Raw genomic sequence first — 27,262 nt, 5'->3', positions numbered from 1 at the left:
CCACAAGTGCTATAAGTTTGTTTTGACCGATGGGGATCTGGCCAGAGGTTTAAAGGCTCCCGCCCACGGTCCAGCTCCGGCTCACTCACCGGGATGTGCGGACTCCTCCCCGCCGCGTGTGATCTCTTCATCCTTCACCATCTCGTTCCACATCTCACTCAGGCCCTCCGGAGAGAAGGCACGCTGAAACACAGCATCTGCGGTCAGGCCAGCGCAGCACCCGTCACGCTAGCGTGAGGAGCTATGCTGTCACAAAAGGTGACATGATTACAAAATCCCTTTTAGAGGACACAGCAGAAAAAAATGTTATCAACACTGACACTTTTTTTTTTTGGGGGGTGGTGGGAGGTCCCACTGTAATCCATGCCTACAGAACAGGTGTGACAAGTGACAACGGTGGAGTGCAGAATGTCAGCTGTCGGCGCAGGTTGGGCTATATAGCGATTTACTGCCACAGCCACCACTGCCTCTCCTCACATTCTATTAACACATCATTAACAGGAGCTCCACCGTGAGCGTCGGCCTTGGGAGAGTGTGCCGAGCACGCACACACACACACACGCACGCACGCACACGCACACACACACACACACGCACGCACACACACAGACAGAATAAAATGCTGCCATTCTCCTCAGTGTGGAGGAACAATGCCTCGTGCCCTCCAACTGACTATGTGAATTTACCAGCTCCATGAGAATAGCAGCGTCAGAGCTGGGCAGCCGCCCCCAAAATTAACACACAGACCATTCGTTCAGCTCCACATTAACAAACCCCTGTTTACTGCGATTTAGGAACACAGTTTAAACTAAGAACTACACAGCTTCCTACCCAAGACCGATACTTACAGAAGTCGGAATATGGAAGAGACTTTTTCCAGCACTATCTTTCTCCTAAAATGTTCAATTTCCGCAAAATGGCCATTCCCAAAAAGACCATAAATCCTGGTAACTTCCCAAATGAAAACACCACGAAAAAATGGAGATCATTTTGTTTGTATTTACCTTGACACATCAGGACACAGACAGAGTGGGGGAGGGCAAAGCTTATTCACTGCCAGCCATGAATAAGCTGCCAAACACTCCAGTTTCAAATATCGTGTTTAATTTCTCATGTTATCGACACCAGAAACGTCACACCTGTGCATGAGGCAATTAGACGGACTTTCATTGACAGTGGTCTAAATATGGCTACAACAGCATTTCAGCATCTTTCAGCAATAGTAGGTCACAAGTCTTTTGAAACCACAGGCACAAGATGTTCCTCTGGACGACCAGCTGAGCAGAAACTGAGAAGCAAACACAGGCGTTCAGTAAATGGAAAGCAGTGGCCTTGCAAGGGAGACAGAGGAGAGCCAGGCGTTCAGTAACACTACATTAGACCAGCCAGCACTCTGCTCCAGACATAGAAACGATGGCTCACAACTTCCCTAGAGCTGTCCACAGTACTGAAGAGCCACTACTATGGTACCCGGACTTGTCTGTTCTTCATATGAGTGTTTCCTTTTCCTAAACTTGGAATTTGAGACTGTCAGGATTAGAGAAGAATCGCCAAGTAAATAGCTGTAACACACACTGCTTTGAGATTATTCCTTCACACAACCCCATGTGACATTAACACCAGGAAGTCAGATTAAAAACGTGCAATAATTCAGGAACTATCACAGAATCATGATTTGCGACGGATCTGTAATTCCGTAACACTGCAACTGTTTACTCGTCTAGGAATAAGCAAGTCTTGCACCACTGCTCAAAAGAAGCAGATTGCATCATTCATGCTTTCTAAAAACAGAAACAAACACCATTCAACTGTATTTCAACTCTGAATCAACTAGTCTTGAAATGTCAGATATTAAGTTAAGCTTTTGCAGCTAGGTCTCCCTTTGTTAATCACTGATTACCAGCTCAGCGAGGTACATGCATTTCTGTGGTAATGGTTTATGACCTGACAAGTTGGCCCAATGCCTTCCAGCAGCAAACAGCAAAGACCCTTTTACAGCTGAAGCACGTCAATTCAACAAGTCTGCAGTGATATCTTTTATAGGATCAAATTCTAACCACTCAATCATTTCGAGGAAGTGGAGAAAAATATCAAATTAGGCTCATAGCTCAGCAGATGGGAAAGGATTTTATTGATCCACTAGCAAAACCAGCCACTCTAAACAACAAGTATGAGAGCTCAGGATGCAACGAGCCCATATAAACTTGGGTGTTTCAGTACTGATATACAGCTCTGAATGCCATGAACTGTAGGTAGCCATAGGACACAGAGCTAGGCACAAATGGGCGTACAGCCATTAAAAAGAGTCCAGGAGACAGGCGGAGAAACATCTTTAAAAACGCACAAATCACACAAACACATCAGGTGGTGGCAGACACCAGTGAACCATTAGAGATCGTAATACAAACACATACATAAAACAAACCGTAACACTAAACTAAAGTTTTTAATAAGGCATCTGAAGGCACCGTGCTGTGTGAAGGCGAGTTTACTGCTAACCTGCAAATCTATTTTCAGCCATTTATTGTGAAACCTCAACTGGGCATCCAGGGAGAAGGTTGGAGACGGCATATTTCTCTTCTCTCCTGGCTGCAACCGCAGCCGAACCTACAGAGAAAGACAGAGAGGGGGTGCGGGGACAGAAGACGCAGGGTATCATTTTTATACCCATCCGAGAACGAATAACCACCCTGCAGACCGTCAGCTTCTATTTGCGTGCATCCGACTGCACCAGACATTGTCCGCGACGGTCGGTGAAGGTTAAGTCCATAAATCCCCGACCCAGTCCCCCATCAGGTAACGGAGACAAAACCCACTGCAAAAAACGTGCAGGGCTCGGATCCGGGGCTGACATTGACGGCTGGGCGTGCGTCACCCGCCCAGCATCACCGCTCCCGGGCGCTGTTTAAAGGGGGAGCCGCCGCCGCCTCCAGAACATCCATTCAGCTATTACCAGCTACATAACAGCCGGCGCGTCTGACATGTTACTCCTGTATAAATTACAAGGACAGGGGCGCATTTTCCCATTTAACCGCGTTTCATTTTGTCCCAACATTTATTTATTTTGTTAACAGGGGAAGGTTAATGTCGGTGCGAGCCCAGGCGTCCCCGGGCGCTGCAGCTGGGAGGACGGGCCGAAGGGCGGGCTTCTCAGGCAAAGGAAGCGCCTTCACGGCCGCGGTTCGGCGCCCCGTCAAACCCAAATCACCTAAAAACGCGAGCGAGGGTGTCGCCACTTAGGATGCCTCAGATGCACGACTCAGCCTATTAAAAACGTAAAAATATGTATTTTTAATTAAAATTCGAAGGATGTCAATGCCGCCGCCGGGGCTGGCTGGCTGTCTTACCCTCCGCGACCCGTTAGCCGGTACCGTGGTTACTGTCTCTTATCACTCGTAGCTAGTTAGCCGACGGCTAGCCGCCTAGGACACCACAATACGCAAGGTACGCAAGCCGCACTTCTTCAATCGCGACACCCTCCACCAAACAACCCTTATAGCGTTAAGGCCCTACCACGAAACGAATGTGTAATCGTTTAAAAATACTAATAAATATAAAAATAAGACGGCGGTATTCTTACCCGTTCGCTTTGGCTTATTCTATTTCTGTCCCCTCAGCCCAGTTACCAGCTCTGCAGCATTCTAATACCGTCCATGTTGGATAATGATTGACAGGCGAGCTGGCCAACGGGCGCAAGAAATAAACGCTGATCGCCAGGAATGTTCGGCTTTGAGGGCGGGGCTTCAGCCTAGCAGTGAAGGTGGGTAGACGCAGCACGAGGGCGTGAGTGTAAATTTAAAGGGACCGTACGGTGGACAGGGAAGGGAAATTGCTGTAGAAATATTGAATTTTAATATTTTAAAATGGTGTAAAAAATATATCGTTTTCTGTAGACAGCCGTGGACCTTTGTTTAATTGTAATCAGTAATCTTGGCCATCCGCGTAAATGCGCTTCAGTTCTTCTGCCCCCTAGCTAAATTTCAGTGCAACCAATACGGTACACCGAGTAGCTATGGTTACGCAAAATATCATACGGAACTTAATCGAATGGTCTAGGGATGGGCTGTTTGAGTCCCCGACGGTGGGCGTATGTCTGGTTATCTTTAATCATCTCGGGATCAAAAAGAATGTGAAAGTGAGCTTGCTGGCGTAACTGAATAAATACTCTGCAAAATATCTGAACGGTTAAGTACAGCAGACGAAAACAGAAATGCGGTAAATGTGGCGCGGCACGCGATCAAAGTCCTCACGAGTTGCCAGGAAACCCGGGGGCACAGTATTTGTGGAACACATGGGGAGGCTTATAAATAGTAACGGATGATATGCTTTAAAAAATACTCAAAGAAATAAATGTGGCACATTTGATGCAAACAAATTGGATTTGAACATTGTGTACTTGTAGGAAGCCCACTACCTGCATTATCTTTTTATGCACCGAGTAGCGTCAATGTAAATGCAGATACAGCGAATGAATAATGTAAATCTCAAAACCGCAGTAACTATTATTTTATGCACATTTAGGAGTATTCTCAGAAACAATGGAGAGGGATATTTTTTCTTAAAAAGACAATACAAAGCTTTAATGTAAATTTTAACGCGAAAGGCAGTTGATTGAATCTTGTTTTGCAATATTGGTTTTTGATCATTGGTTTGGTGATGTTAAATAGCCGTTTAACGAACAGAAATAGGCGTTGCACCTGTACTACGTCATGACGTTCCAGACGTAAAAAAGTGGGTGGGTGTATTTTTCACTAGTCACCAAAAGAGGGCGCCCTGGTAGCTTGTTTTTCAATAAAGTGTAGCAGTTTGTCTTCCGGTCAGCTGTGTATGGGGAGCCGTCAGTGTCATTGCTACATTGTTGTGTTTGAATGGTGTTTCGGTAACTGTTCATTGGGGAATTGTCACATTTTAGTGTCGTGTCAAGGACCAAATGTTTCTCCTGACTGATGTATACAGTTAGCAACGCATACCTGCTTACTTTAAAAACGGAAAGTCAAAATGACTTCAGAGTTGGCTGAAACTTCCTCAGTACCCGTTGGTGTTGGAATCGCTGTAGTATCCAGTTTCATAAATGGATCGACGTTTGTTTTGCAAAAAAAGGGAATTTTACGCGCAAGAAAACGAGGTATCCGTATTATCAAAGGAAAAATACAGTCACTAGGTGATGGGGGCAGGAATATTTGACAGTTTATTTGCATTAAAGTCGCATTGCATTATTCATTGACAGTGGGTAAAACGTCTAAATATGAATTTGCCTATGTGCGTTTTGCAGGAGGATCATACTTGACAGACTGTGTTTGGTGGAGCGGTACCGTATCTAGTAAGTAGAGCGCTACAAACCGCAGGGCATCGTGCATATTTAAATATATATGCCATTCGGATTGTTAACTATTCATATGGAATTTTCAGAGTTCCCGTCTATTTTAATAATGAAAATCTCAGATGGAACTTATTTAACCATCACTGACTGAAATTAATTTGTGCCAAACGCCGAACTATCGTTTAACGTGTTTTATTGATTGAATCAAACAGTGATTGTGGGTCAGATTGGCAATTTCCTGGCCTACAATGCTGCCCCTGCTGCCTTGGTGACCCCTCTAGGAGCCCTCGGGGTGCTGTTTGGGTGAGTCGTTTTAATAAGTCCCTGTCAGCGCATCCCAGGCATAAATTTACCATGTAAATACACTGTCAGAAATAAGAGTACCATGGTACTCTTGCTTGTTACTGAAGCTGTACCCGCAAGGGTCTGCCAATTGTACCCTAGCTGTAGGTAAATGTACCTTTTAGTCTAATCTAAGGTACAGAAATGGACTCTGAGGAACATCCCCAAGGTACAAACAACATTAATGTACCCCCAATGGTACAAAAATGTTTCTCAGAGTCTATGTCTGTACCTTAAAAGGTACATTTACCCTTGAGGGTACAGCCCCAGTGACAAACTGATACTCCTTTTTTTCTTTCAGTGTACGGCATGAATGAAATGTTCAGGGATCTGGACTGACAGACATTGTGAGAGGGAATCAGTGTCGGTTTTCAGGCAAAAAACCAACCAGGGGTGAGTTTCCCGAAGCCTTCTTAACGCTACGTCGTTAGTTAGTTCTATCTTTTAACACAGAACTTAAGAACGACATAGCGTTAAGAACGCTTCGGGAAACTCACCCCAGAAAGATAAGTTAAAAGGAAATGCCGTTTTAGACATCCTGCATTAGTGATAAGCACAAATATCAGAGTTACAAACACATATGATGTAATTTGCCAAACTTGCACACGCCCATTAAGGGCTTTGTATATGTGGTCGTGTGTATATGTACTTATGGGTGATATTATTTGGAGCAAATCCACACCTAAGAGATGATGTCCATCATTCATCCATTTCGCTTCCCAGTAATCCACCCAGAACCAGTGATACCAGTCCTAGCCCAGAAGGCTTGGTCTCTTATAGCTTGGTAGCACTTCCCAAAATATCAGTCCTATTTAATCCCATAAATTCAGTAACTGCTACACCAGGTTTTGATTACAGTTCAGTACATTTATTGAGCCCAAAGTGACATAATGGTGAGGATCAGAGAGCAGAGTCACACGGTGTCCCTGGAGCCATGGAGGTTAAGGGCCCCACTCAAGGGCCCAGAGGTGGCTCAGCTCCACCAGCGACTTCCTTGGCAAGTACAGTGCGGACTCCAGCCGTAGATGATGGATGAGAAAATCCCTGTCTTCTTGATTTTTCATCAAAGACACGTCTTTGTGGCCAATGCCGGATATGTCTTCCCGGGAGTCTTGAAACATTGCTTCCCTGACCCTATCTGTGCTTGAGACCCAACTCTGGTGCTTCAATAGACCATCCTACTCATCAGTGAGGGTCAGGGGCCTTTGAAGACCGGGAATATGGGCTGCGTTCCAAAAACCACTGACACATCCCAGCGTCACTTTTGCGGCTTCTGCCTTGGTCTGTTTCTCTCATCTGTGCAGAGAAGTACTTTCACAATGCTTGGCCCTAAGAAGGAAGACTGCCGCCCTCAGATCCCGATGACCAATCAGCCACAACTCGTCAGATCTAGTCATAGTTCACCTGAAACGGCGCCTGGGAATAAAAACAATCATATGTATATAAATGAAGAATTACATATGATATAATTTATAATATCACATCTTTTGATTCATCAACATGAAGTAAACTACCTGGATCGTGATTTCATAGACCTAATGCAAGTCGACATTTTGGGGGATCTCTAAATTTTGCTCAGTTCAGTCAATATTTTGCACATAAGCTCACAGTATGAAATGGAAACAAGGCACCATGTGTCTCATTGTGTAGCTAAAACTTTTTTTAACCCTGTTGTTGAAGGACCACCCTACTGAGAACGGGGCTCTGAGCTGGTGTGCCATGTTTCCTGTGTGTCACAGGGCCCTGTTGGCTTCCTGGGTGCTCCAGGAACGTCTGACCACCCTGGGGAAGCTGGGCTGTGTCCTGTGCTGCGTGGGATCTGTGGTGCTGATCATCCACGCTCCAAAGCTGGATAACGTGAGCTCCAGAGCGGAGCTGGAGACCAGGCTCCGAGATCCCTGTACGCATCTTGCTTTTTATCTTACTGCATCCTGGTTTGATTATGAGTCATTTCTAAGTCTGTGCTGTTGCTAATGAAGCTGCTTCACGCATTCCTTGAAAGTCTCACAAATACTGTGACTGGCGAGTGTAATCGGCTATGGATTGCTTCTGAGACGGGGTTAGTGAAAGTCTTTCTCTCCATTCAGTGCTTTTTGCCTACATCTTTATGGTTCTGCTGATTCTGGCCGTGCTGATCACGTGGGTGGCTCCACTTCACGGCTCCTCGAACATCATGGTGTACGTCTCCATCTGCTCGCTGCTGGGAACCTTCACCGTGCCCAGCAGCAAGGGGCTGGGCTTGGTCGCCCCTGAAGCCTTTGCAGGTGGCTCTCCCAACAGCGGGACGCACGCACTCTTCCTGGGTCTCCTGGGAACACTGGCCGTCAGCGTCCTCCTCCAGTTCACCTTCATCAATAAGGCCCTGGAGAGCTTCAGCCCCAGCATGTTTGAAGCCATATACTATGTGGCGTTCACCACTTCCGTCATCCTGGCGTCGGCCGTGATTTTCAAGGAGTGGACTGCCTTGGGTGCGGTGGACTGCCTGGGTATGCTGTGTGGCCTCGCCGTCGTCTCCGTTGGTGTCTTCCTGCTTCGAATGCCCCAAGAAACACCTTTCGACTGGAAGCCAACCAAGGTTCCTGCCAAAGACGACTGACGACCTCAGGAGCTTTTAGAGAGAGAGTTTTAACTTGCTAATCTATTTAACTTACTGGACATTGCAGCTAATTTTAATATTTGCGTAATTTATAAAATTCTAACGAAATGTATATATGATCACTGTCATATGAAGCCAAGGTAACAAATTACTCTCATTATTGAGAACTTTGTATGAAACCATTTCAGTACAGTCGAACTTCGTTACAACGTACCTCGGGGGACATTAAGAATTTGTACGTTATAACCATAGTACGTTGTACCCAAGTCCCTCAAAATGAATGATAGAACAAAACAAAAACTTTTATAAAACACCCCTCAAGTTGACACTATGACATACAGCTTGTGTAGTTTGAAGAATATAGTTCCTATTCTGAATAGGAACTATATTCTTCAAACTAGGTTAATATCAGTTACTCATAGACAGCCGACATAACGCAAAATCCACTGCTGGCTTATCGTTCAAATCGCCTTACTGGAACCTAATGTCAAACCGAAATTATGCACCTGTATGATTCAATTGGCTGAAATAAATTTAGATACCATGACACCATGCAAAACCATGAAAAAACGGGGGCTGCATGCAAGGAGTCCGGCCGGCGTGGAATGCTTCGTGAGGATAGGTTCATACAGTTAGGCGTTGCTAAGCGATGTAGATGGCCGGCAACAGCCGATTCTGAATTGTGCGCACGCTCGGAAGATGAGGCTGTACGTTGTAACGAAGGTCAGTTTGCCCATTTTCCACTGAAAATCATACGTTATATCGAAGTTTACGCTGTAAAGGTGTACGTTCTAAGCGATACCGGCAAATGGAATAATGCGTTACACAAATTAGGGACATTGAAATTTGAACGTTGTATTGGTGTAAACGTTATAAACGGGGTACGTTGTACCAAGGTTCGACTGTACATATTCCTGGAAGTCAAACTGAGGTATAAACTATTTTTGTTTTCTGCCTCTTCTTTGATTGCTAGGTTTTAAGGAAAATGTGTAGATCAGGTTTTGGGATTTTTGTGGTCTGGAAGAAAAATAAATACTGATATTTGTCAGTTTTGACAAAAAACAACCTCTTCGGGCGTGTTATTGAACATGTTTCCCATGTAGACGGTTGTCTAGGCCATCCAGCCTAAATCGTTGGCAGAATGTGAACCATCCGCATTTTTCCATGAAGATAAGCGTTTGTTTCTATAAACACATCTAGTACCAAGATAAAAAAAAAAAAAAAACAAGCATTCACACCCGCATGCTGAGACATGACTTTGCTTAATTGTATGACGTGTTATTGTAGATTGGGCATTTAAAACGTAAATGGTCTGTCATATGAATGAGAAACACAGAAGCATTTTCTTACAAGCCTGAGATTAAATGACTCCATCTGAATGCTTGAAGACAAAAACTACAGTGTTCAGCAATGCTGTGCCAGGAAAAAAATTAATGGTTGGTTGTGACAAACTGTGATACTATGACAAGGGGGAGGAAAGACACTAGATCCTCTTCTCACATGTCATAGCAAGGGGTGTTTGTTCCATTGATGTTTAGTGGTGGATTCTCCTCTCTCTTCCGATCGATTTCACAGTTTTCTATGATGTATCGACTCGGTAAGTTTCTTAGTGATCATTCTAGTATTCCTATGATGTTTCTGGTAATTCTCACTTAATAGTAATGATTTGTATTACAGTGTTTAGTATTGGAACCTTCATGTTTATAAAATTATGTGGTCTTTGCTTATTTTTATTTAAAGATTGATTTGCCATAACTGTACAACTGAATGGCCTCATCTCCTAACTCACCTGAGTAATTTACTGAATTTTTAAATATACTCAGAAAAATTAATTGGATGGTTGTTTAGTTTGCCAACTTAAATACAGTTTTAAGATGACAAACCGTTGATCAGGTGGGTGGGATGTTGTGGAATAAAAGCTGTATTAAACTACACATTCAGATTTAGAACGGTAAAGTAAGGGAACTGAAAGGGGGGGAGTTGGAGAGTGTCAGGGGCAACCATGTCCCAGTTGCCAGCAAAGAGACAAACCAAACTCCTTCATCAGTCACGCCGATCCATCAGAACAGCAGCCCACTGATTCTGACTTGGGGATTGTGGAGGAAGATCCTTAGGCATGACTGCGGGCAGAGGAAGGTAACAGGAATGCAGAAATGCGTGTTCCTGCTCTCCCAGAAAACCATACACAGACCTCAATGGTGCCGGAAGTATGCTGATCTCCTCCCAGTTCATGTGAGGCTGTTGGAGTCTGTGTGAGTATATAGAGTCTAACAGAATAAGAAATCTGTATTTCAAGCTAACAGAGTTGTAGATGGAAGCCTTATTTACTTTGAGCAGTATCTTAATAGCTCACACTCATCTGGTAAGTGTGCCTGTGATAAAATCGTGAAGAACCCACTAACAAGATTCTGTGGCAGAGGTGCAATCAGCTCATGGACAGAAAAAAACAACTGCAAAACTAAAATAGGTTCTGACATCTTGAACTCAGGGCCTAAAGAAAAAACCAAGGAGGGAAATGTCAGGAAACCACACTGTGTGCTTGTAGGCATTCTGTGTAAGTTTAAAGAAATGCAAAAGTACAGAGCGGATCCGAGTTATGCTTCAAACAATCAGGGGCGAACACCGGCCATTCGGCCAATGACTCTTTAGCAGCTCGTAGATGCTCAGGTGCGTTAGACTTTGCAGCACTTCGGCTCTACAGGACACAGAAATTTGGCCAGACTATACCAGCCATCTCACATTCAGGCAGAATTAAACTGATAGTTGCATAACGCAGGGTTGATACATACGTTTGTAGGTCATTTGAATTGTAGGAGTCCGACTAAGTTGAGGCATGCAGTAGTAACCTGGAAGTTATGGTGGTGAGCGATCTGATAAAATTCTCCTCCATTACGTCCGTGAGTCTGCTTATCTGTGTATAAGTAAAGTGTAGCCCTTGTCATTATAAATATTACTATTTTAAAATCATTTAAAAGACGATCAAGGGCGGACCTTCTTGGGCGGGGATGACGTAGCGTGCGGAAGCGAGCACGCCCACTCACGTCGGGTGACGCGCGGCGCTTTCCAGTCGGGGGGAGGCGGGCTGAACTACCAGTCCCAGACTCGGATAGGGAAGAAAATGTGAAGCTGCTCGTCCGGTTGATTGTGTGTCTTAGCTCGGCCCCCGCAGAGTACGAAACAGGTAATCTAAGTTGGGCGCGGGCTGGTGTGTCGTTAATACTGTCCGGCGCTGATACTGATCTTGGAAGAGCGATCGGGGGGAGGGGAACGTGCATCATACGGCTTCGCGCAGCCACCTGACCAGCTACCACGCCGTCCGGCCGGATGGTGACGGGCTGCATCTGCTTCACCGACGCCCCACTGGGCCGGTGCGAAGGCGCTGCTAGCGCGCTAACCTCGGCGTGCGGCCGGAGGGTCGGCGCTAACGTTAGCCGGCTAGCCGCCTATCGTAGGCGTCCGGCTGGCGGTGAACATCGGCGGCGGACATCGGGGCGCTAAATCCGCCGGCAGCCGAGAATCAGACATGAATTTCCAAGGACGATGCAGGGAGTTGAGTCAGGGCGAGGAGGGGGGGGTCATTGTCGTCAAATGCAATTAGCTGGCTAGCAGCTAATGTGTCTTAGTGCACACTCTTACAGTTATCAAGTCGGATATATAAAAGTGTGTTCGATCACACCGATATTGATCCATTTTCGTACGTAACTACATTAGTTACATATACAATGTAATCGTGTAAATAAAACCGATCCATATATAACTATTAATTACATTCATGTAATTTAAGCGAACTCGGCTGTTCGGTTATTATGTATTATGATATGTTTGTAGGTGTTTTAGTAGACAGTTACTGATTCGTATATATACAGGTGTGTCCGGACTTCGTACATTACATTCATATGTACACACACTCGGGACGGTGTAACACTGCCCGGTACATATATGGTGCAGTTACACTGCTTGCACACCTAAGTGTTTGGCATCAGTTTAACATCTCCATGTCATGCTTGTGGAGACAGATTTTACATGTCTCAGGTAGATGGCGATGCTTCACTGTCCGAGGTCAGAGTATAACTCTTGGTATCCTGTTTTGAGTCACACAGTGACCTAACACGAAAGGTGTAGTTTACTTCCTGAAAGTGGGCAGCCAGGAGGCCCAGCCTCCAGGGAGCGATGTAGGCCGGGCATGGTGGATGCCGTGGCAGAGAGGGGCCAGGGAGCGGAGCATAAGCCAGACATAGGCAGAGACGACTGTGATGGAGCAGCAGGGCTGTAGAGGCAGCGGCGTAGCGTGTGCTAATGGTGAGGCTTCGGGTTTAGTGCCTCTCACAGGGGTCCATAACATTCTCAAGGCCACTGAGTAGAGCTATGTTAGGAAGTGTCCCTATCTGAGGCTGCGGTCCCCTCCCTCAGGTTCTGCCGCTGACGCGACTGGCCTACAGCTTCTCTGCGGGGACATCAATGTGACAGGCTGTGACAGCAGATCCCGTGTGACGATGGGGCAAGAGCGGGGGACCTATGACTTCTGCATCGGCTTGGCTCTGGCCATCAGTTCCAGCATCTTCATCGGTGGCAGTTTCATCTTGAAGAAGAAGGGCCTCCTTCGCCTGGCCCGGAAGGGCTCCATGCGGGCAGGTAATCCGCGTTTATTTCTGTTCCGCAGTAGTAAGGCTGAGAGGCTCTGACAGACATAATGCAGAGGCTCAGGAGTACCTCTCTATATGTAAATTCACCCATAACCGGTTCAGGAAGCAGTGTCCTGCTGGCTCCCCAAAGAGGGTAGCCGTGAGCAAACACGACGTTCGGCATGAAACCGTGTTAGAACACGCCAGCGCGGCGTGCTGTGGCCAGAACTGGCACGCAAACACCCCTTTTCTCACATCACGGGTCGGTCATTATCCGAGTGCCGAGGTTCTCAGGCTGGCCTTCGGAAATGTACTGAGAAAACACATCCAGCCACATTTATGCATGGCCTCTGCTCATAAGGTATTTGTTACCCAAAACAGAAATACCCGTAACTAATTTGTTGTATCTCCACTACAGTTCTGTCTAGAAATTGACTGTTTTTCTTCACCCTAGAAGGGTAGCAACATAAAATACCAGTTTGTAAACTATTGTGTTGAAGTAACTGTTGAGTATGTCATTTTTGGGTATGAAGCAATGTATTTTCTTAAATCCAGCTAAATGTTTGTGTTCTCGCTTAAGCTGTAATTGACTTTCTGTAAGGCTGAAAGCTAAAGACTAAAGCAGCGAAGTGTGAGTCAGCAGCTGCTGTAACCTCACCTGGTTGCTTTCACAGGCCAGGGAGGACACGCATATCTGAAAGAGTGGCTCTGGTGGGCTGGGTTACTGTCAAGTAAGTGACTCACTCGTCTTCTGTTGACATGCCAGGGAGGTGTATTACAGGGACAGCGCATCGAAAAAACACATTGAAGCTGAAAATATGGTTGATTATTATTTTTTTTACATCTTTGTTCATACTGTGTGTGAAAGTGTGTGTGTTATTTTTTTTATGAAATGCAGTGGGAGTTGGTGAGGCTGCCAATTTCGCAGCTTATGCCTTTGCCCCCGCTACACTTGTCACCCCCCTGGGAGCACTCAGCGTCCTTGTGAGGCAAGTTCCCTCACGATTGATGGTGATGACAGATTAGAAACCGTATTCCAGGAACAAGATTTTATGCATTGAAATTGCATGAAAAAGGTTCAAAGGTCATTGGTTATGGGTTTCGAGTAGCACATTCTAGGTGGCGTGGGTGAACTTTGTGACTTGTCTGCATTATTTATCGATTAGTGTCAGACTTGGGATTGACGGAGGTGTTAATGGCTACCGTCTGCCTTCCAGTGCTGTTCTGTCCTCCTACTTCCTGTCCGAGAGGCTCAATTTGCACGGAAAGCTGGGCTGCGTGCTCAGCGTCCTGGGATCCACCACCATGGTGATCCACGCCCCCCAGGAGGAGGAGATCAACAGCCTGAAGGACATGGCTGGCAAACTGGTTGACCCAGGTAGGGCGGCGCCCGAAACAGAGGGGGTGTGGTCACGTTTACAGAGAGAAACGCCTGCTTACACGTTTGTCCTCAGTTGCGTAAAAGGCAAAATTGGCTAACGAGGTTGCAGATCAGGTACTGTCTGGAATGTCTAAAGCTTTACCCAAGTCGAGTTAAGTCTTCATTTTCTCCACAGGGTTTGTTGTATTTGCAACATTCGTGGTCATCGTAGCACTTATACTGATTTTCGTTGTGGGACCTCGACATGGACAGGTCAACATTTTAGTCTACATCACCATCTGCTCTGTGATCGGCGCCCTTTCTGTGTCCTGCGTGAAGGGCCTGGGCATCACGATTAAGGAGCTGTTTGCAGGAAAGCCAGTCTTCACGAATCCCTTGTCCTGGATCCTCCTCTTCAGCCTGGTTACCTGCGTGAGCACACAGATCAACTACCTGAACAAGGCTCTGGACATCTTCAACACCTCCCTGGTGACACCCATCTACTACGTGTTCTTCACCACGTCGGTGCTCACGTGCTCGGCCATCCTCTTCAAGGAGTGGGAGAGCATGAGTGCCAGTGACATCATTGGCACCATCAGCGGCTTCGCCACCATCATCATAGGGATCTTCCTCCTCCACGCCTTCAAGGACGTCAACATCAGCCTGGCCAGCTTGGCCGTGTCCATCCGCAAAGAGGAGCGGGCCCTGCCGGTTTCCAACGGGCTGGCGACACATGCTGCGTACCAACTTCTGGATGACACCATCGTAGCCGACATGGAGGACAGGGAGGCAGGTCTGCCGTTCGACAGCGTCTCCAGGAGGAACGGCTCTATGGTCTCCTTGTAGGGAGGCTTTATGGGAGAATTCCCAAGATGGTGGACCATTGCACTAAACTGATGTGCAGCATTTTTTTGATATAGAATCAAAAATATCAGACAATCCCATAGCAAAGTGGACCAATGGATTGTCCTGATGTTTTCATTTGCCTTATGTTTTTGTTTTTTAAGTTGACTACATGGTTAGGGATCACTTCCATGTAGGACTGAATCTTTTTTCCGATATTTTTAAAATTACTTTCTTATACTCTGTGTACAGAGATCTGTATTTACATGCACTGAGCTCATTTCTACAAATTAAATGAAGAAAAAGGTCAGATGCTTTAACTTCAATAAATCCAGTCCCAATGGGATTTTCATGTGATTCCAGTGCAGTGCAGGAATGGTACTGTCCAAACGGTTCTCATGTTTATACTCAAGATGCCTTCGAGAGGAACACATTGATTAAATGTTAATTTATTTGACTCAATGAGATTACAATAGGTCAAAGTATAAAAGTCAAAAGCAATAAATGGTTAACACGGGAGGACGGTACAGCCAATGGTTACGTACCCGATTAATGACTTATGACGCAATGAGTGCATGCTGGTTTCCTGTTACTGTGTCCTGGCAATTCCATCTCACTGCATATCCCTTAAATAATCATTTTATAAAAACCAAAAAAAACAAACATTCATTCACCATCTGACTATATTTCTCCATATCAAAAAAAAAGTTAAAGTATGGTAGTATAGTAATTTTAAAAAGTGAAGCATTGTAGTCTGTACTAGGTCACACCCATAAGGCACAAGAGTTTACAAAAACTTCTGAAAACTATAATCAAATCAAGTTTTAGCTATTTGTATACAGAATCTGGCATGTCAGTCTGCCCTGTCAAGGTTCTGCTCCAGAGAGAAGCACATGTGGAACTGACTAGTGACCGACGCAGGCCACAGCCAGGCCCCTTGGTCCCACTATAGAATCTCATGGCACTAAGCCTCACTGGACAAGTTAACACTGTAAACTCAGTTGCTGGCTAGTGATTGGTGGATGGGGGGCTGGAAGCAACGGACGTGCTCCACCGGCACGTTCTCCCCATCTCCTGCCTTCAGGTACTTGCTGAGGATGGCGAAGATCTCATCGTTCAGCACCTGGAATTTACGGATGCGGTCCACCATCTTCTTCAGAGACTGAAGATCAGGAAAAGGGGCTTATTTAGATATAAAACTGAGGCGTGGGCCTTTGTCTGCAGCCCTGACGAATACTACGGAGCAGCGGGCACAGCCGTGGCAGACTCACCACGCTCTTGATCATCTCATCCTTGCCATCGTGCTTCTGCACTTTCAGCAGGTGGTAGCTGAAATCCAGGATGTCAAAGCGGCGCTGCTGCCCCAGCAGGGTGATCATCATGCAGCCGGCCCAGTGCAGCCCATCCCCAAAACACTGCCTGCAAACAGTGAGGGCCACTGCTTAGCCTGCTACCATTTAACTTCCAGGATGTCGTTTTAGGCTAGTTCTCCAAAAAGACACACTAGTGAGACTGCATCTACATGGCGTGCCACTCACTCGACCGTGAACTCATTGGTTCCCACGGGGATGCAGTAGACAAACTGCATGGCGCTCCACAGCCGGTGGAACTCCACGCACTCGTCCACGTGCATCACGCCGTTGCTAGGCAGCGGCCCCCGCCAGAGGGGGTCGTCCAGGAAGCTGCGCACGCGGCTCAGGATGACTTCAAACATGGACAGTCCGCAGCAGAGACGCTCCTTGGTCAGCAGGTCGCCCTCCCTCGCGATGGCAATTTGCTAGATGCATTTAGGGGTATAATGGGTGAGAAAAGAAAAACAGTATCCCATTACTCGATGTTACATTACTTGATTTAAAAAAAATAAATAAAAATAGCAGTACATGTACAATTTGGACATGACCAACATCCAGGCAATTAATGAAATACCTATCAAAGAGCTTTATGACCTCACTCGTGACCCTGGGGGGACTACAGTGCATGTAGCAACAGAACATGCAAGAATTAATTTAAATTGACCAATAATTTCTATAACTGGATGGCTGTGACAGCATCCTTCCCAGAAGTCTAGCGTGAGAATGTGGAGAGGAAAGCTGACGCCCTGGACGCATCGGGCGTATCGGTGCTGAAATGCAGGGTGGGGGGCGGCACCTGCGGGGTCCCCAGGCGCTCGATGAGCGGCACGAGGTGCAGCGCCGTGTACTTGGTCTCCAGCCGTTTCATCTTGGCATCCAGGCGCTCACCCTCTGCGGAGAGGAACACTCCGGTCACCATTGCGGGCCATGGTGCCACGCACACGTGCCAGGTGGCCCGGAGACACACTCACCTTTCACGTGCACCCTGGGCAGAATGTTCTGGAAGGGGGCAGCGTGCAGGAGGTCACACACCTCTTCCTGAGACTGGAGGAGGGATGAACATCAAATGAGCAGTCAGGCAGGAAAGCTACAGACTCTAAGTGCTTAGAGTTGCAATTATCACAAATTGTGTGCTGTTCGCTTGCCCCTTGATTGGTTGGCGATGAGCAGCTGGTAACAGGCAGCGATCCAAGCACACAAACTGTGTAGATAGGGCAGTCATAATAGGACACTAATGCAGCTGTTACCGTGACAACACAGAAGTGGAACATGCACAAAAAAAGAAAAATTAAGTGACTGATTTTTGGATACACAAATTGCAGAGATCTGGTCCACTGAACGCTGCCCAATTTAACCCATTCAGGCTTTTGAACTGGGAACTCCAAAGAAAAGGGTCTGAAGAGAACCACCCCAGTGGGGCTTGAATCCCTTTAAAAGGGGATGACACTACGGGAGCGAGGAGGGGGCCCCACCAGACTCTGCTCGCTCAGCAGACAGAAGAGCAGGGCGTTGCCCACTTCACGCAGGTTCTGGAAGCACACAGTCTTCAGCTCAGCATATTCCACAATGTCCTTCAGCTGGTGGTGAAAGAACTCCAGGATGCCTGGGGAACAGTGGGGCCACGTCACACAGGCAGGCCATCACGCGGGCAGGCCGTCACACGGGCGTTACCACGGCGACTGATCATCTGCAGCCTGACCTACTGACCTACTAACAGGCCAGCTGAACGCACAACTCGCTCAGAGACTTTTAGCCAGAGGGAACATTAGGCAGCAGGTCCCTAAAAATGGCTTCAGCAAGCCGACTTAATGGAGGTACATTAAGAGCGAGCTGAACGTCATGCCTGCTGGGGCTTTGGGGAGAGACCTGCCTGCTTCATTTTAGCGGTAAGAGACTCCAGTGATTCTCTCAGGTCCCAGGCTGCACCAGTAACAGAATGTGTCCATTTAAATGATGACACGCCAAGGGGGAAGCACTTAACGCACTGGAATCGCTTAATATGTCCCACAAGTGCGTCATTGCAATTATCTTCTGAGCAGCAGGTCGGACCCAGGGAATAATTTTCCGGTTTGACCGGTGCGAGCCAGCCGCACGCTGCCGCAATACACCCAGGCACGGGCTGATGCAAACGGCTCCGTGACGCAACAACACCCCCATGCTGGCTGCGGCGGGCGTTCACACAGCTCCCTACCTGGGGAGCCGTACTCGTGTCTTGGGAGTCGGCAGATCTTCGGCATCACCTCCATCAGGGTTTTGACGTACTGCATTATGGTGCCCTGGAGCTTTGGCAGGAAGGGAGGGGGTTGTTAGTGTAATTCAATTAGTACAGAGAGTGCTAATGGGCTCGAATACAGCAACCAGAGAGCATGGCGAGCCGCCACAGAAACCCTGACTGCGCTTCATAAATCACGAGCATCAGGGATGCAAGTTCACTAGGGCATGAGGATGTCTTAAAAAGAAAAAAGGTGATTATTTTAAATTTTAGTATATCGGGATAAATGAAAAAATATTCGTCCAGCACCACCAACACTGCCCCCCACACAAAGTCGGGCATACATTTTTTTAGCCAAAAGAAAAAATACAGATAATCTGCAAAAAAAGTTAATTAGGGGTGAGGGGATGTTTGATAGCGGAGCTGATCATATGGTGCTTTTCCACTGCCACCGAGAACTAGGTCGTACTGCGAACTGACAGCTTTCCATTGTCAATTATCTGAGCTGTACCCGAGCTGTAACTCCGCAGACTACGCCGGCCCCGCAGACTACGCCGGCCCCGCAGACTACCAGGCATGACCAAGCTGAGCTGCTTGCACCCATGCATGATTAGTCGAAATGCAGGGAGATACTGGTGATTGAAATGCATGGATTACCTAAAAGAAAAAAAGGCATATTCTGTATATTATTATTAGTAGTAGTAGCAGCAGCAGCATCACACTGCATTCCCAATAACTCAGAACTTGAAAATTTCCAACCTCCTATTTTAAATAATAAAAAAAAATGTACTAACAGCTGCACAGAACAAATTTGTAATGGAAATTTACACACGTGATACCACTTCCAGGAGCATTTGATGCTAGTACTAGATGGCGATTATCGCAAACCTTTTAGTGAAATTAGCACATAGTAAATTTTACAGTGTGCACCATGTGAACAGTAAAGAAGGGTCTTTTCGGTCTTACGTCAGTCGCTCTCCAAACCCGGCAACGCCTTAATCGAGCCGACCCTTCTGCTGTGGAAAACCGAAGCGAGCTGGACTATGCATCCGTTCGCGGTACAGCTCTCTTCCTGTATGCCAGTGGAAAAGCCCCAATAGTTTTAGCCTCTGTAGAAAACGATCCATCCATGGGCCGGTGATTTAGAAAAGTGGCAGGCTGCCTAAATCCATCTAAAGCAAAACCTCTGCACGCCATGTACTACCTGACAATATTATGCCCTCCATATGACAACGGTAAAGCTGTTGTTGTTGGCGGGGGGGCGCATGCTATAGTCTGAGAACCACTGATCTAAAAATAAAATGTAACATATTTTAAAGACTTCTTTTTTCACTGCATCAGAAATGCTATACTGAAAGCCAAATCATGTCTGTTATCTTGTTTTGTCTTGTTTTCTACTTGCCCGACAAAGGTGAGTCACCTGTCAGTAACTGCCAAACACACTGGCTTACTTTTCCCTTATCGTTCATTACTGATGAGATCATCAAATGGCACCCTGCTCTCTTACCAGGCTCTTCACCACCTTCAGCAGCTCCTCCATCACTACGGCGATGCCCTGGTAGCCCAGCAGCCTGCAAATGGCCCTGAAGTGGGGAGGGCCCACAAAGTTGCGGTAGAATCCAAATATGCTGCTGTATGCCAGGTTCAGGGACTGTGCAGAGAGAGGGGGGGGGGGGGGGGGAGGACTTTAAATTACATCGCCCACACAAGTTTTTTTTAAATGTACTCGACCAGCAAGTCGGAATGAAAACTGGGGATGCACATGGCGGCTGTGTGAAAATGCACCATCCTTACAAAAGCACAAAGGCGGCCGCTTCCGTGTCAGTGTGGTGACAAGCTTATTAGCAGCTGGCAGCCATGAGCAGCAGGTATCAGTCATCGGCAGTGAGACACGTCCTCAGATTTGCATGACATCTGCTGTCACTACAGCCAATGGCTCTCTGGTGGAACAACCTTCCCATCCTCCTCCTCTTAAAGGGAAGTCTGACAACTGGCCTCTTCAGAGGAATATACAGGGGTGGGGCCACAGGGGCACTGGAAGAGAGAGCCCCCTCCTGTCCGTCTCTGATTGGTCCTTCTCTTATGGCTTCCACCTTAAGAAAAAAAATATCCTAGAGATATCTCCTGAACCTTTTCAAACTGCACTTTGGCCCAGAGGCGGACAGGCTTTAGACTCATTCTGCTACTTACAAAACCAGTATTTCTACATTTTGTTTGATGATTCCTGTGTCTATATCCTTTGTGTAACAGGAACGCAATGCTCCACTCATTACTCCACCTTCAGTCAGCCTGGAATTATTTATTGGTTTGTTTATTTATTTGATCAAACGTAAGGTAAATACTGCTCTAACAAGGTCGTTGTCTACCACAGCAGAACACAATGACTTTAAAAATACCCCTACCCAACCCCCATCTCAACTTTCAAGGCGAGGGAGGGGCAAACTGCCTGTGCAAAGACAAATCTTTCTAGTCAAATAATTCTCACGGTCAATTCCAATCCCTGCATGACACCACCTGAAAGAGTTCTGGAGTTTCGGCTGAGCTGCATAGTTCCTTTCCGACACATTTGTTTACACTGTGACGGGACACAGAGGAGGCAGAAACTGCTGACCCGAGCGAGGCAGACAGGAGCCACAGCCTCTCCAGTACAGAAGCAGTGATCCGATCTGCATGCAGGTAAACTCTCAACGCCACTCTGAGAGCATCAAGTCACACCTCTTCCAGACGACGCGTTACACGAGCCCCCGTGCAGGAATGCTGGGCATGGAATCAGGAGTATGAACACACACCATTTATTCTGAAAGTCGACACGGGTTAGAAGGTTTTTGCCCCCCCTGCATGCGGCAGACCGAGCACATGACAGCAGAAAGCTGGCCCTTTATCCTGCTGGGACCTCTGTAAGGGTGGGAGTCCTGGGTGATCTAGCTCACCTTCGACCCATACAGGTACTGTGGCTGGGCGTTGGGTGGCTTGTCTCTCTGGAACTCCTGTGAGAAGGGCAGGATGGTGCGGACAAACCTGTGGGGCAGGAAAGGCCATCTTACTGAAATTTAACCGTGAAGAAAAGCACCGTTTCCACAGGAAGGAGACCGAAAAAATAAATAAAAAAATCAGAGACATATGAAGCAGTCTTTGACACTTCCATAAATACCTATTTTCAAAAAACAGTCTTTCAAATTAAGTACTTCAGCACAGAGAAAAAACAAAAAAAAGTGAGGCAAGAAAGGAATGATAATTAGCCCAGACCCCCGGAGAAGCCTCACATGCCGCCACTCAAAGCAAACAAACCGTTTTAGGCAACAGAGCCGTTGCCATGTGAGCAGACAGCCATGTGCTGTTTAGATAAAAGAGATTAAAAAAATCAGCATTGCAATGCAACCCTGGCCTTTGAAAGAAGCGTATTTATGGAGAAACGCTTCAGTAAGAACCTGTCAGGAGAGCGTGAGCGCATGCAGGCACGACCTTTTTGATACGTCTACCACAAAGAGGAAGGAAATAAAGTAGCATAAACTCAAGAATCGCTCACAAAACATTCATGTCACTCTCAGCAACAGTGGCCTGCCCAAGTGTTGCTGTTTGTAGAAGCAGCGGGGGAAGCGGGGGCCCACAGACGGTCCACATTTCTGCTCCCTCCCAGCTCTCTGCCAAACAGTCCACATACCAGGAGTTGGGAGGGAGCAAAAACATGGACCCTCTATGGGTCCCCAAGGACCAGATTGGGAAAAACTGATTTAAAATCACCCTCTGTGTCATATGCTTGGCTCTGAGTGATCAAAGTGCGACATGAGCCTCCACACCTGTTGGTGGAGCCGTTGTAGCAGTAGTTGGGCAAGAAGTCGTAGTTGAGCTCCCAGAAGACATGCAGGGTGATGCGGCCATAAGGTGCAGAGACGTTGTGGTTGGCCTCACGGAACATGGCGTCCAGACTGTCCAGTGTGAGGTATTTGCTGAGAAGCTTGTGTGTCAGGCGGTTGATCTCCAGCAGACCATCTAGCTCCTACAGAACATCGGATCGGAACGCAGGCCAAACGATTAACTTATCTGGCCGATTCCATGCTGCAGATGACTCTACACATTAATGAGCCCTGCGTCATAGTACTGGCCCAGGCCCAAAGCTCATAGACATCACATGAGAAGAGAGACCCACCATGATGGAAGTCAGATCTTCACTCTCAAAGCGGCCGATGGCCAGCTCAAGGGATTTGTACATGGCAGCAGAAACCCGCTGAGTGATCAGGCGGTTGAGGTCGATTGAACGACCCAGGAGCTGTGAGACGAAACAGAGCAGCCGAGAGCAGACATCAGGGCATGGAGTTACGGCTTTAGAGGTGCTCAAGGAGATCCACGAGTACGGCACCGGGTTGGATCCGCCCTCCCACCTGCACGTGTCTCTGCTTCAGCAGGGTCTCGTAACGGTTGGAGGACGGCCAGGGGATGTTGGCCCCCTGGTTCTTGCACTCCGCTCGCAAACGCTTGTCCAGCAACAGGCTGGTGCCATCAGGGAGACAAAGATTTACAGTTATGGCACGTTGGTCCATCACAAGCCACTCTGACTCACAGCTACATGCATATACTTGAGGTTTACGGCCCTCACTGGTTTTTCCATCACGGATTATCAAGCTCTACCAACTAATGGTCCATGAAAGAATTTACAAACCTTCCAGCAAGAATCTTGTAGTAGCCAAATATTTGGTCGGCGAGTTTATAGACAAACTGGTCAAAACACAGGTTCACCTGGAACAAACACCGATGAATGTTAGCACTTAATGGCATCGGCAGCACAAGCAAAACATGTCACCGCCCAGACATTCACGCTACAGCGGCACAGCAGCTGGTACCTCAGCTTCGATCTCATCATACAGGAACTGCTTCTTGAACTTGGTCAGGGCGTAGTGGGCGCTGTCGTTATACAGATCCAAGGGGTAGAGAACATACCTGAGAAGAGGAAGACTGAGTGTGACTAACGAGTTTGGGACAATCAAGGAAGCAGACAGAAGCTCTCCCACTGCTTTGTGGAGGAAGCTGATGCAAAAGCAGCCAACAAAGCACTGGACAGTGTGCCTTTCTATGGGTACCTCCTTAGTGCAGCCTGTTCTAAGACGTGTTTAAAATGGAGAAAGTCAGCTACAACAGCCACTGCAGAGTTCCTTACTCCATCATGGATGCCTCTTTGGTCTCCAGGATGTGGTCGGTGAGGATCCAGGGCATGGACATCTCGATGGGGAACTGGATCCTGCGGCCCATGGTCAGCTCCAGGAAGAACTCCCGGAACCAGAGCTGAGACAGGTCACAGCACTGCTGCAGCGTCTCTGGGGTCGAGGAAACACACACGTCACTGATAAGGCAATCCTCAATCAGACACTCAGACACACCCCCTGATGGGCTTTATAGATAATGACATCATCAGCTATGGAGAAATACCTGTTTAGCAATTAAAAAGACTGCAGTTCAACACTTGCCTAGTGGTGTCACCCGGGTCAAAATAGGGCAACAAACCAGGAAGAATCTGGCTTAGCAGACCAGTAGCGCCACTTACCGCTGAAATTGAGTAAATGGGTGTAGAAGAAGGACTCGCGGTGAAACTTCTCTATATCCAGAATGGTGGGTCCCTCCAGACTGCTGCGGAGCGTCTTCTTGGCACCGCTCTTGTCGGCAATGAGAGACTCCAGCATGGTTCTCACCATGTACAGCTGCAGAGCCGGACGCAGAATGGGCCGTCAGTCACAGCACAGTAGGTCTACCACTCGATAGCTCCCTCACAGCCCAGTTAAACAAGATGATGATGATGATGAAACCCTTTATTGCTGTTGCAATACACCATGTCACTAGTCACAAGTACCAGCGAAAAACTGGTACCTGACCATACATATACAGACATCACATTATAGGGGTTAGACAGGTCAGGAAGACGGGGGATATAGGAAGAACAGAGAAAACAGAATTACATGAGGAGAGAGGAGGAGAATAAAAAAACAGCCCCCAGACTGTACTCCAGTAGGGAGGATAATGTAGGAACAGAAAAAACACCTCAGCATCATAAGCACATACATAAGCACCACAACTTACAACATTAAAGTCAAGACTTGCAACAGGGGAGGGGAATGGGGAGGTGGAGGTAGACCCGCATAGACAAACAGACAAACAGCCATCCGGTCCTGCAGCCAGAGGCGCTGGTCACAGACCCGCCTGTTCACGCTGGGGGTGTGAAGCGGCGAAGGCGTGGGATGGGGGGAGGGTGTCCTTGTGGTTGGGGGGGAGGAATGCAAGAGAGTCTCACTGATGGAGGCATCAAGGAAAAGTACTGATCCAATACTGGTCTATGTCAAGACCAGTTTTCAGAAAAGCCAGCGGCTCTAAATTCTACACAACTAAATTTAGGGAAATGACATCCGTTCCCTATTGACTAAACATGGCGCCTGGAGGGGATAAGATCCTCTAGGTACGTCCGAGATGAGCATCTATGACCCCCAAATTATAAATGAGGTCAGCATCAGGGACTTATGACAAACTAACTTATCCGCACGGACAGCTGATTAACAGAGAACAAGGACTGCAAAGAGATGAAGATGACGAGGATGGGGGGGGGGGGCAGAGAGAAACGGGTCAGAACAGGTGTGGCTGACGTGTTAGAACAGGAAGGAGCCAAAGCGAACCGAAACCCCACTGATGGGCGGCAGGACTTCACAGCAACTGCCTCAAGCACAAAAATAAAACCTTGACATGAGAGGCCTGAAGCCGAACCGGGCTGCAAAGCACTTCTGAGCAACTGGAACCACCATGTCGGATATTGACCGGGTTCCTTAGGTGTGACGACTATCCAGCTTGCAGAGACATTTCTACCACAGCACAGGAAACACATTTCCATTGAGTGATAACTCAATGCCGTGCCTGATAGCGGAATGTATCCGGATTACAGTGAGGAGACAGGGACGTGTGACACGAAACAGTCATTTTTGGAAAAGTGGTGAAAAATGGGTCATGGGAACAAAGACTGACGCTGATCACTGGAAATACCACTGGAAATACCACTGGAAAGTCACATTAAAATGAAATGAACGTAACGCGCCCTGACTCGGCTCACAAAGGTTATTCATTATCTCACTGCCGTATATAATTCAAAATGGACTTTTATGTTAGACTCTCCCTGGAACATCTCACTATGGCTACTGAGGAGTCACCGAGAAAAGATTCAATTCCCAAAGCGACCCCAAGGTGGCAGCAAGGAGCTCTAACGGCACAGACACCTGCGTGCTGGAGGGCCCCACGGCCCGGCGAGGCACTTTGATATCGAAGCCACCCTTAGGGTCCTTCTCTCCACGGAGGGCGGGGTCGTTGTAAGGCTCCCGGCCGGTCTCCCAGTCACATATCGTCTTACGGATGGCCTGCAGAACGCTGTGGGAAAGAACCGGAACGTCAGCCAAAGGGAGGCTGGGGGCCAGATGTTACTCGGACCTGGCCGGCTCCCTCACCTCTGGATAACGTTCTTCTTCTTCTTGATGGCCTGCCGCAGCGGCTCACGCAGGGTGAGCTGGGCAAAGTCCTGCAGGGCGGAGTAGATGGTGTGGCGGATGGCGTGATTGAACACGCTCTCCATACGGCCCATCAGCACCTGCAGGCCCTTAATCATGGCCATCACCTGGTGGGGGGGGGGGGGGGGGGGCGATCAGTCATCATTTCCAGTTGTCAATGACATACAGGAAGAATTAGGCTCCACCCACCTCCACCAGAGCAAACTTCTCTTCGCTGGTATAGTTGTATCTAGTAGCCCTCTCGTATTCCTCTGCGTTGTCAGGGCACTCCTTGTTGGAGTACTTGTCCGTGGGGTGTACCAGCTTCCACGAGTACTGTGAGGGGGAGACGTGAGCCTCAGTCACTTCTCTGCCCACAAAACACTCTACTATCCTACCATTAAGTGTTAGGGCTGAGCGACATCGGTAATCGACTATCAGACAGCCGAGTGCCGGTGTCAGTTACTGACTTGTCGGTGAAGCAGGCGTAAGTTGGGTAAACACCAAGTCGACAAAGAACGAGAGCTGACCAAGACCACTAAGCAGTTAGCTCCCATCGACTGAAGTTGACTGTGAAGATTTGTGTGGGAGCACACTGGTATGACTAAAATAGATTCAGTGCCAATTCAACATGCTAAAAATTGGCCAAAACAGTGACAATAGGGACCAAGCATGTCACAGCCACTGGCCTGACAGGCAATCACCAATTCTTGCCAACTCTCACCAACAGTCGCAAAATTGGCTGTTTTTCAGGCTTTAGGCTACACGCAAAACAAAAGACGTATGATTTGGTTTTCAATTCAGCCTCCTAGCCTAAGTCTTAAAAACACACCTTGCTATTCTTTAACTCCCCACATGGTACGTGAAGGTATCAGCGTATGACCATAATGCTGGTACACTGCTAGGGCTTGACCGTAAGCTTTGTGAATCACTACTATACACAGGCCGCAACATGTTTCTTAAATCATAATTGCCTGGGAGGCAAGTCTTAACACTAGCTGTTCAGCAGATTACCCATATATCATATTTTTCATGCTTTCATTTTTTTCTTCCGGCTAAAGAAATGTAACCATCCTGCTTGGTGGTTTCTCCGCACACACACTCAGC

General features: G+C 47.4%; 4 protein-coding genes across 17 annotated transcripts in view; 2 read left to right on the top strand and 2 right to left on the bottom strand.

Annotated features, from left to right (window-relative positions):
* The window catches only part of herc2 (HECT and RLD domain containing E3 ubiquitin protein ligase 2), a 45,858-nt gene extending 42,160 nt beyond the window's left edge, over nt 1-3,698 (bottom strand). For 5 of the 7 annotated variants that reach the window (XM_023800812.2, XM_023800813.2, XM_072699338.1 and 2 more), the window contains exons 1-3: nt 3,581-3,698; nt 2,500-2,607; nt 90-183 (exon numbers count right to left, since the gene is read on the bottom strand). In XM_023800812.2, the coding sequence (XP_023656580.2) occupies nt 90-183; nt 2,500-2,571 (166 nt within the window). In that variant the 5' untranslated portion in view covers nt 2,572-2,607; nt 3,581-3,698. Of the gene's footprint in view, nt 1-89; nt 184-2,499; nt 2,608-3,347; nt 3,502-3,580 lie in introns of those variants that run through there. The other 2 variants (XM_072699340.1, XM_072699355.1) reach the window with 2 other exon arrangements.
* Nucleotides 3,664-8,370, top strand: nipa1 (NIPA magnesium transporter 1). Of its 4 annotated transcripts, none has more exons than XM_023800826.2 (5): nt 3,664-3,760; nt 5,273-5,320; nt 5,533-5,623; nt 7,402-7,562; nt 7,750-8,370. In XM_023800826.2, exons 1-5 carry the CDS (start codon nt 3,664-3,666, stop codon nt 8,256-8,258), a joined length of 906 nt encoding a protein of 301 aa, XP_023656594.1. In that variant the 3' UTR covers nt 8,259-8,370. The 4 variants fall into 4 exon arrangements, with proteins under 4 accessions (XP_023656594.1, XP_023656595.1, XP_023656591.1 ...); XM_023800827.2 differs by lacking the exon at nt 3,664-3,760 and adding an exon at nt 3,801-4,135; XM_023800823.2 differs by lacking the exon at nt 3,664-3,760 and adding an exon at nt 4,142-5,161.
* A 2,915-nt stretch (nt 8,371-11,285) lies between these two features.
* On the top strand, nt 11,286-15,440 carry nipa2 (NIPA magnesium transporter 2). Of its 5 annotated transcripts, none has more exons than XM_023800818.2 (7): nt 11,306-11,439; nt 12,359-12,557; nt 12,669-12,890; nt 13,555-13,611; nt 13,779-13,869; nt 14,098-14,258; nt 14,437-15,440. In XM_023800818.2, exons 2-7 carry the CDS (start codon nt 12,512-12,514, stop codon nt 15,084-15,086), a joined length of 1,227 nt encoding a protein of 408 aa, XP_023656586.1. In that variant the 5' UTR covers nt 11,306-11,439; nt 12,359-12,511; the 3' UTR covers nt 15,087-15,440. The 5 variants fall into 5 exon arrangements, with proteins under 5 accessions (XP_023656589.1, XP_023656586.1, XP_023656587.1 ...); XM_023800819.2 differs by having other exon boundaries at nt 11,325-11,439; nt 12,351-12,557; XM_023800820.2 differs by lacking the exon at nt 11,306-11,439 and adding an exon at nt 11,625-11,807.
* A 76-nt stretch (nt 15,441-15,516) lies between these two features.
* The window catches only part of cyfip1 (cytoplasmic FMR1 interacting protein 1), a 30,425-nt gene continuing 18,679 nt past the window's right edge, over nt 15,517-27,262 (bottom strand). The window contains exons 12-30 of the mRNA XM_023800816.2: nt 26,366-26,491; nt 26,117-26,283; nt 25,892-26,039; nt 24,184-24,337; nt 23,800-23,956; nt 23,486-23,582; nt 23,305-23,381; nt 23,027-23,135; nt 22,795-22,914; nt 22,445-22,644; nt 21,578-21,665; nt 20,155-20,298; nt 18,627-18,717; nt 17,908-18,038; nt 17,407-17,479; nt 17,232-17,326; nt 16,622-16,860; nt 16,355-16,502; nt 15,517-16,245 (exon numbers count right to left, since the gene is read on the bottom strand). Of these exons, the coding sequence (XP_023656584.2) occupies nt 16,081-16,245; nt 16,355-16,502; nt 16,622-16,860; nt 17,232-17,326; nt 17,407-17,479; nt 17,908-18,038; nt 18,627-18,717; nt 20,155-20,298; nt 21,578-21,665; nt 22,445-22,644; nt 22,795-22,914; nt 23,027-23,135; nt 23,305-23,381; nt 23,486-23,582; nt 23,800-23,956; nt 24,184-24,337; nt 25,892-26,039; nt 26,117-26,283; nt 26,366-26,491 (2,529 nt within the window). The 3' untranslated portion in view covers nt 15,517-16,080. The remainder of the gene's footprint in view (nt 16,246-16,354; nt 16,503-16,621; nt 16,861-17,231; nt 17,327-17,406; nt 17,480-17,907; nt 18,039-18,626; nt 18,718-20,154; nt 20,299-21,577; nt 21,666-22,444; nt 22,645-22,794; nt 22,915-23,026; nt 23,136-23,304; nt 23,382-23,485; nt 23,583-23,799; nt 23,957-24,183; nt 24,338-25,891; nt 26,040-26,116; nt 26,284-26,365; nt 26,492-27,262) is intronic.

Source organism: Paramormyrops kingsleyae, chromosome 1, assembly GCF_048594095.1.
Source record: "Paramormyrops kingsleyae isolate MSU_618 chromosome 1, PKINGS_0.4, whole genome shotgun sequence".
NCBI lineage: Eukaryota > Metazoa > Chordata > Actinopteri > Osteoglossiformes > Mormyridae > Paramormyrops > Paramormyrops kingsleyae.
This window is presented reverse-complemented; position numbering and strand designations above follow the sequence as displayed.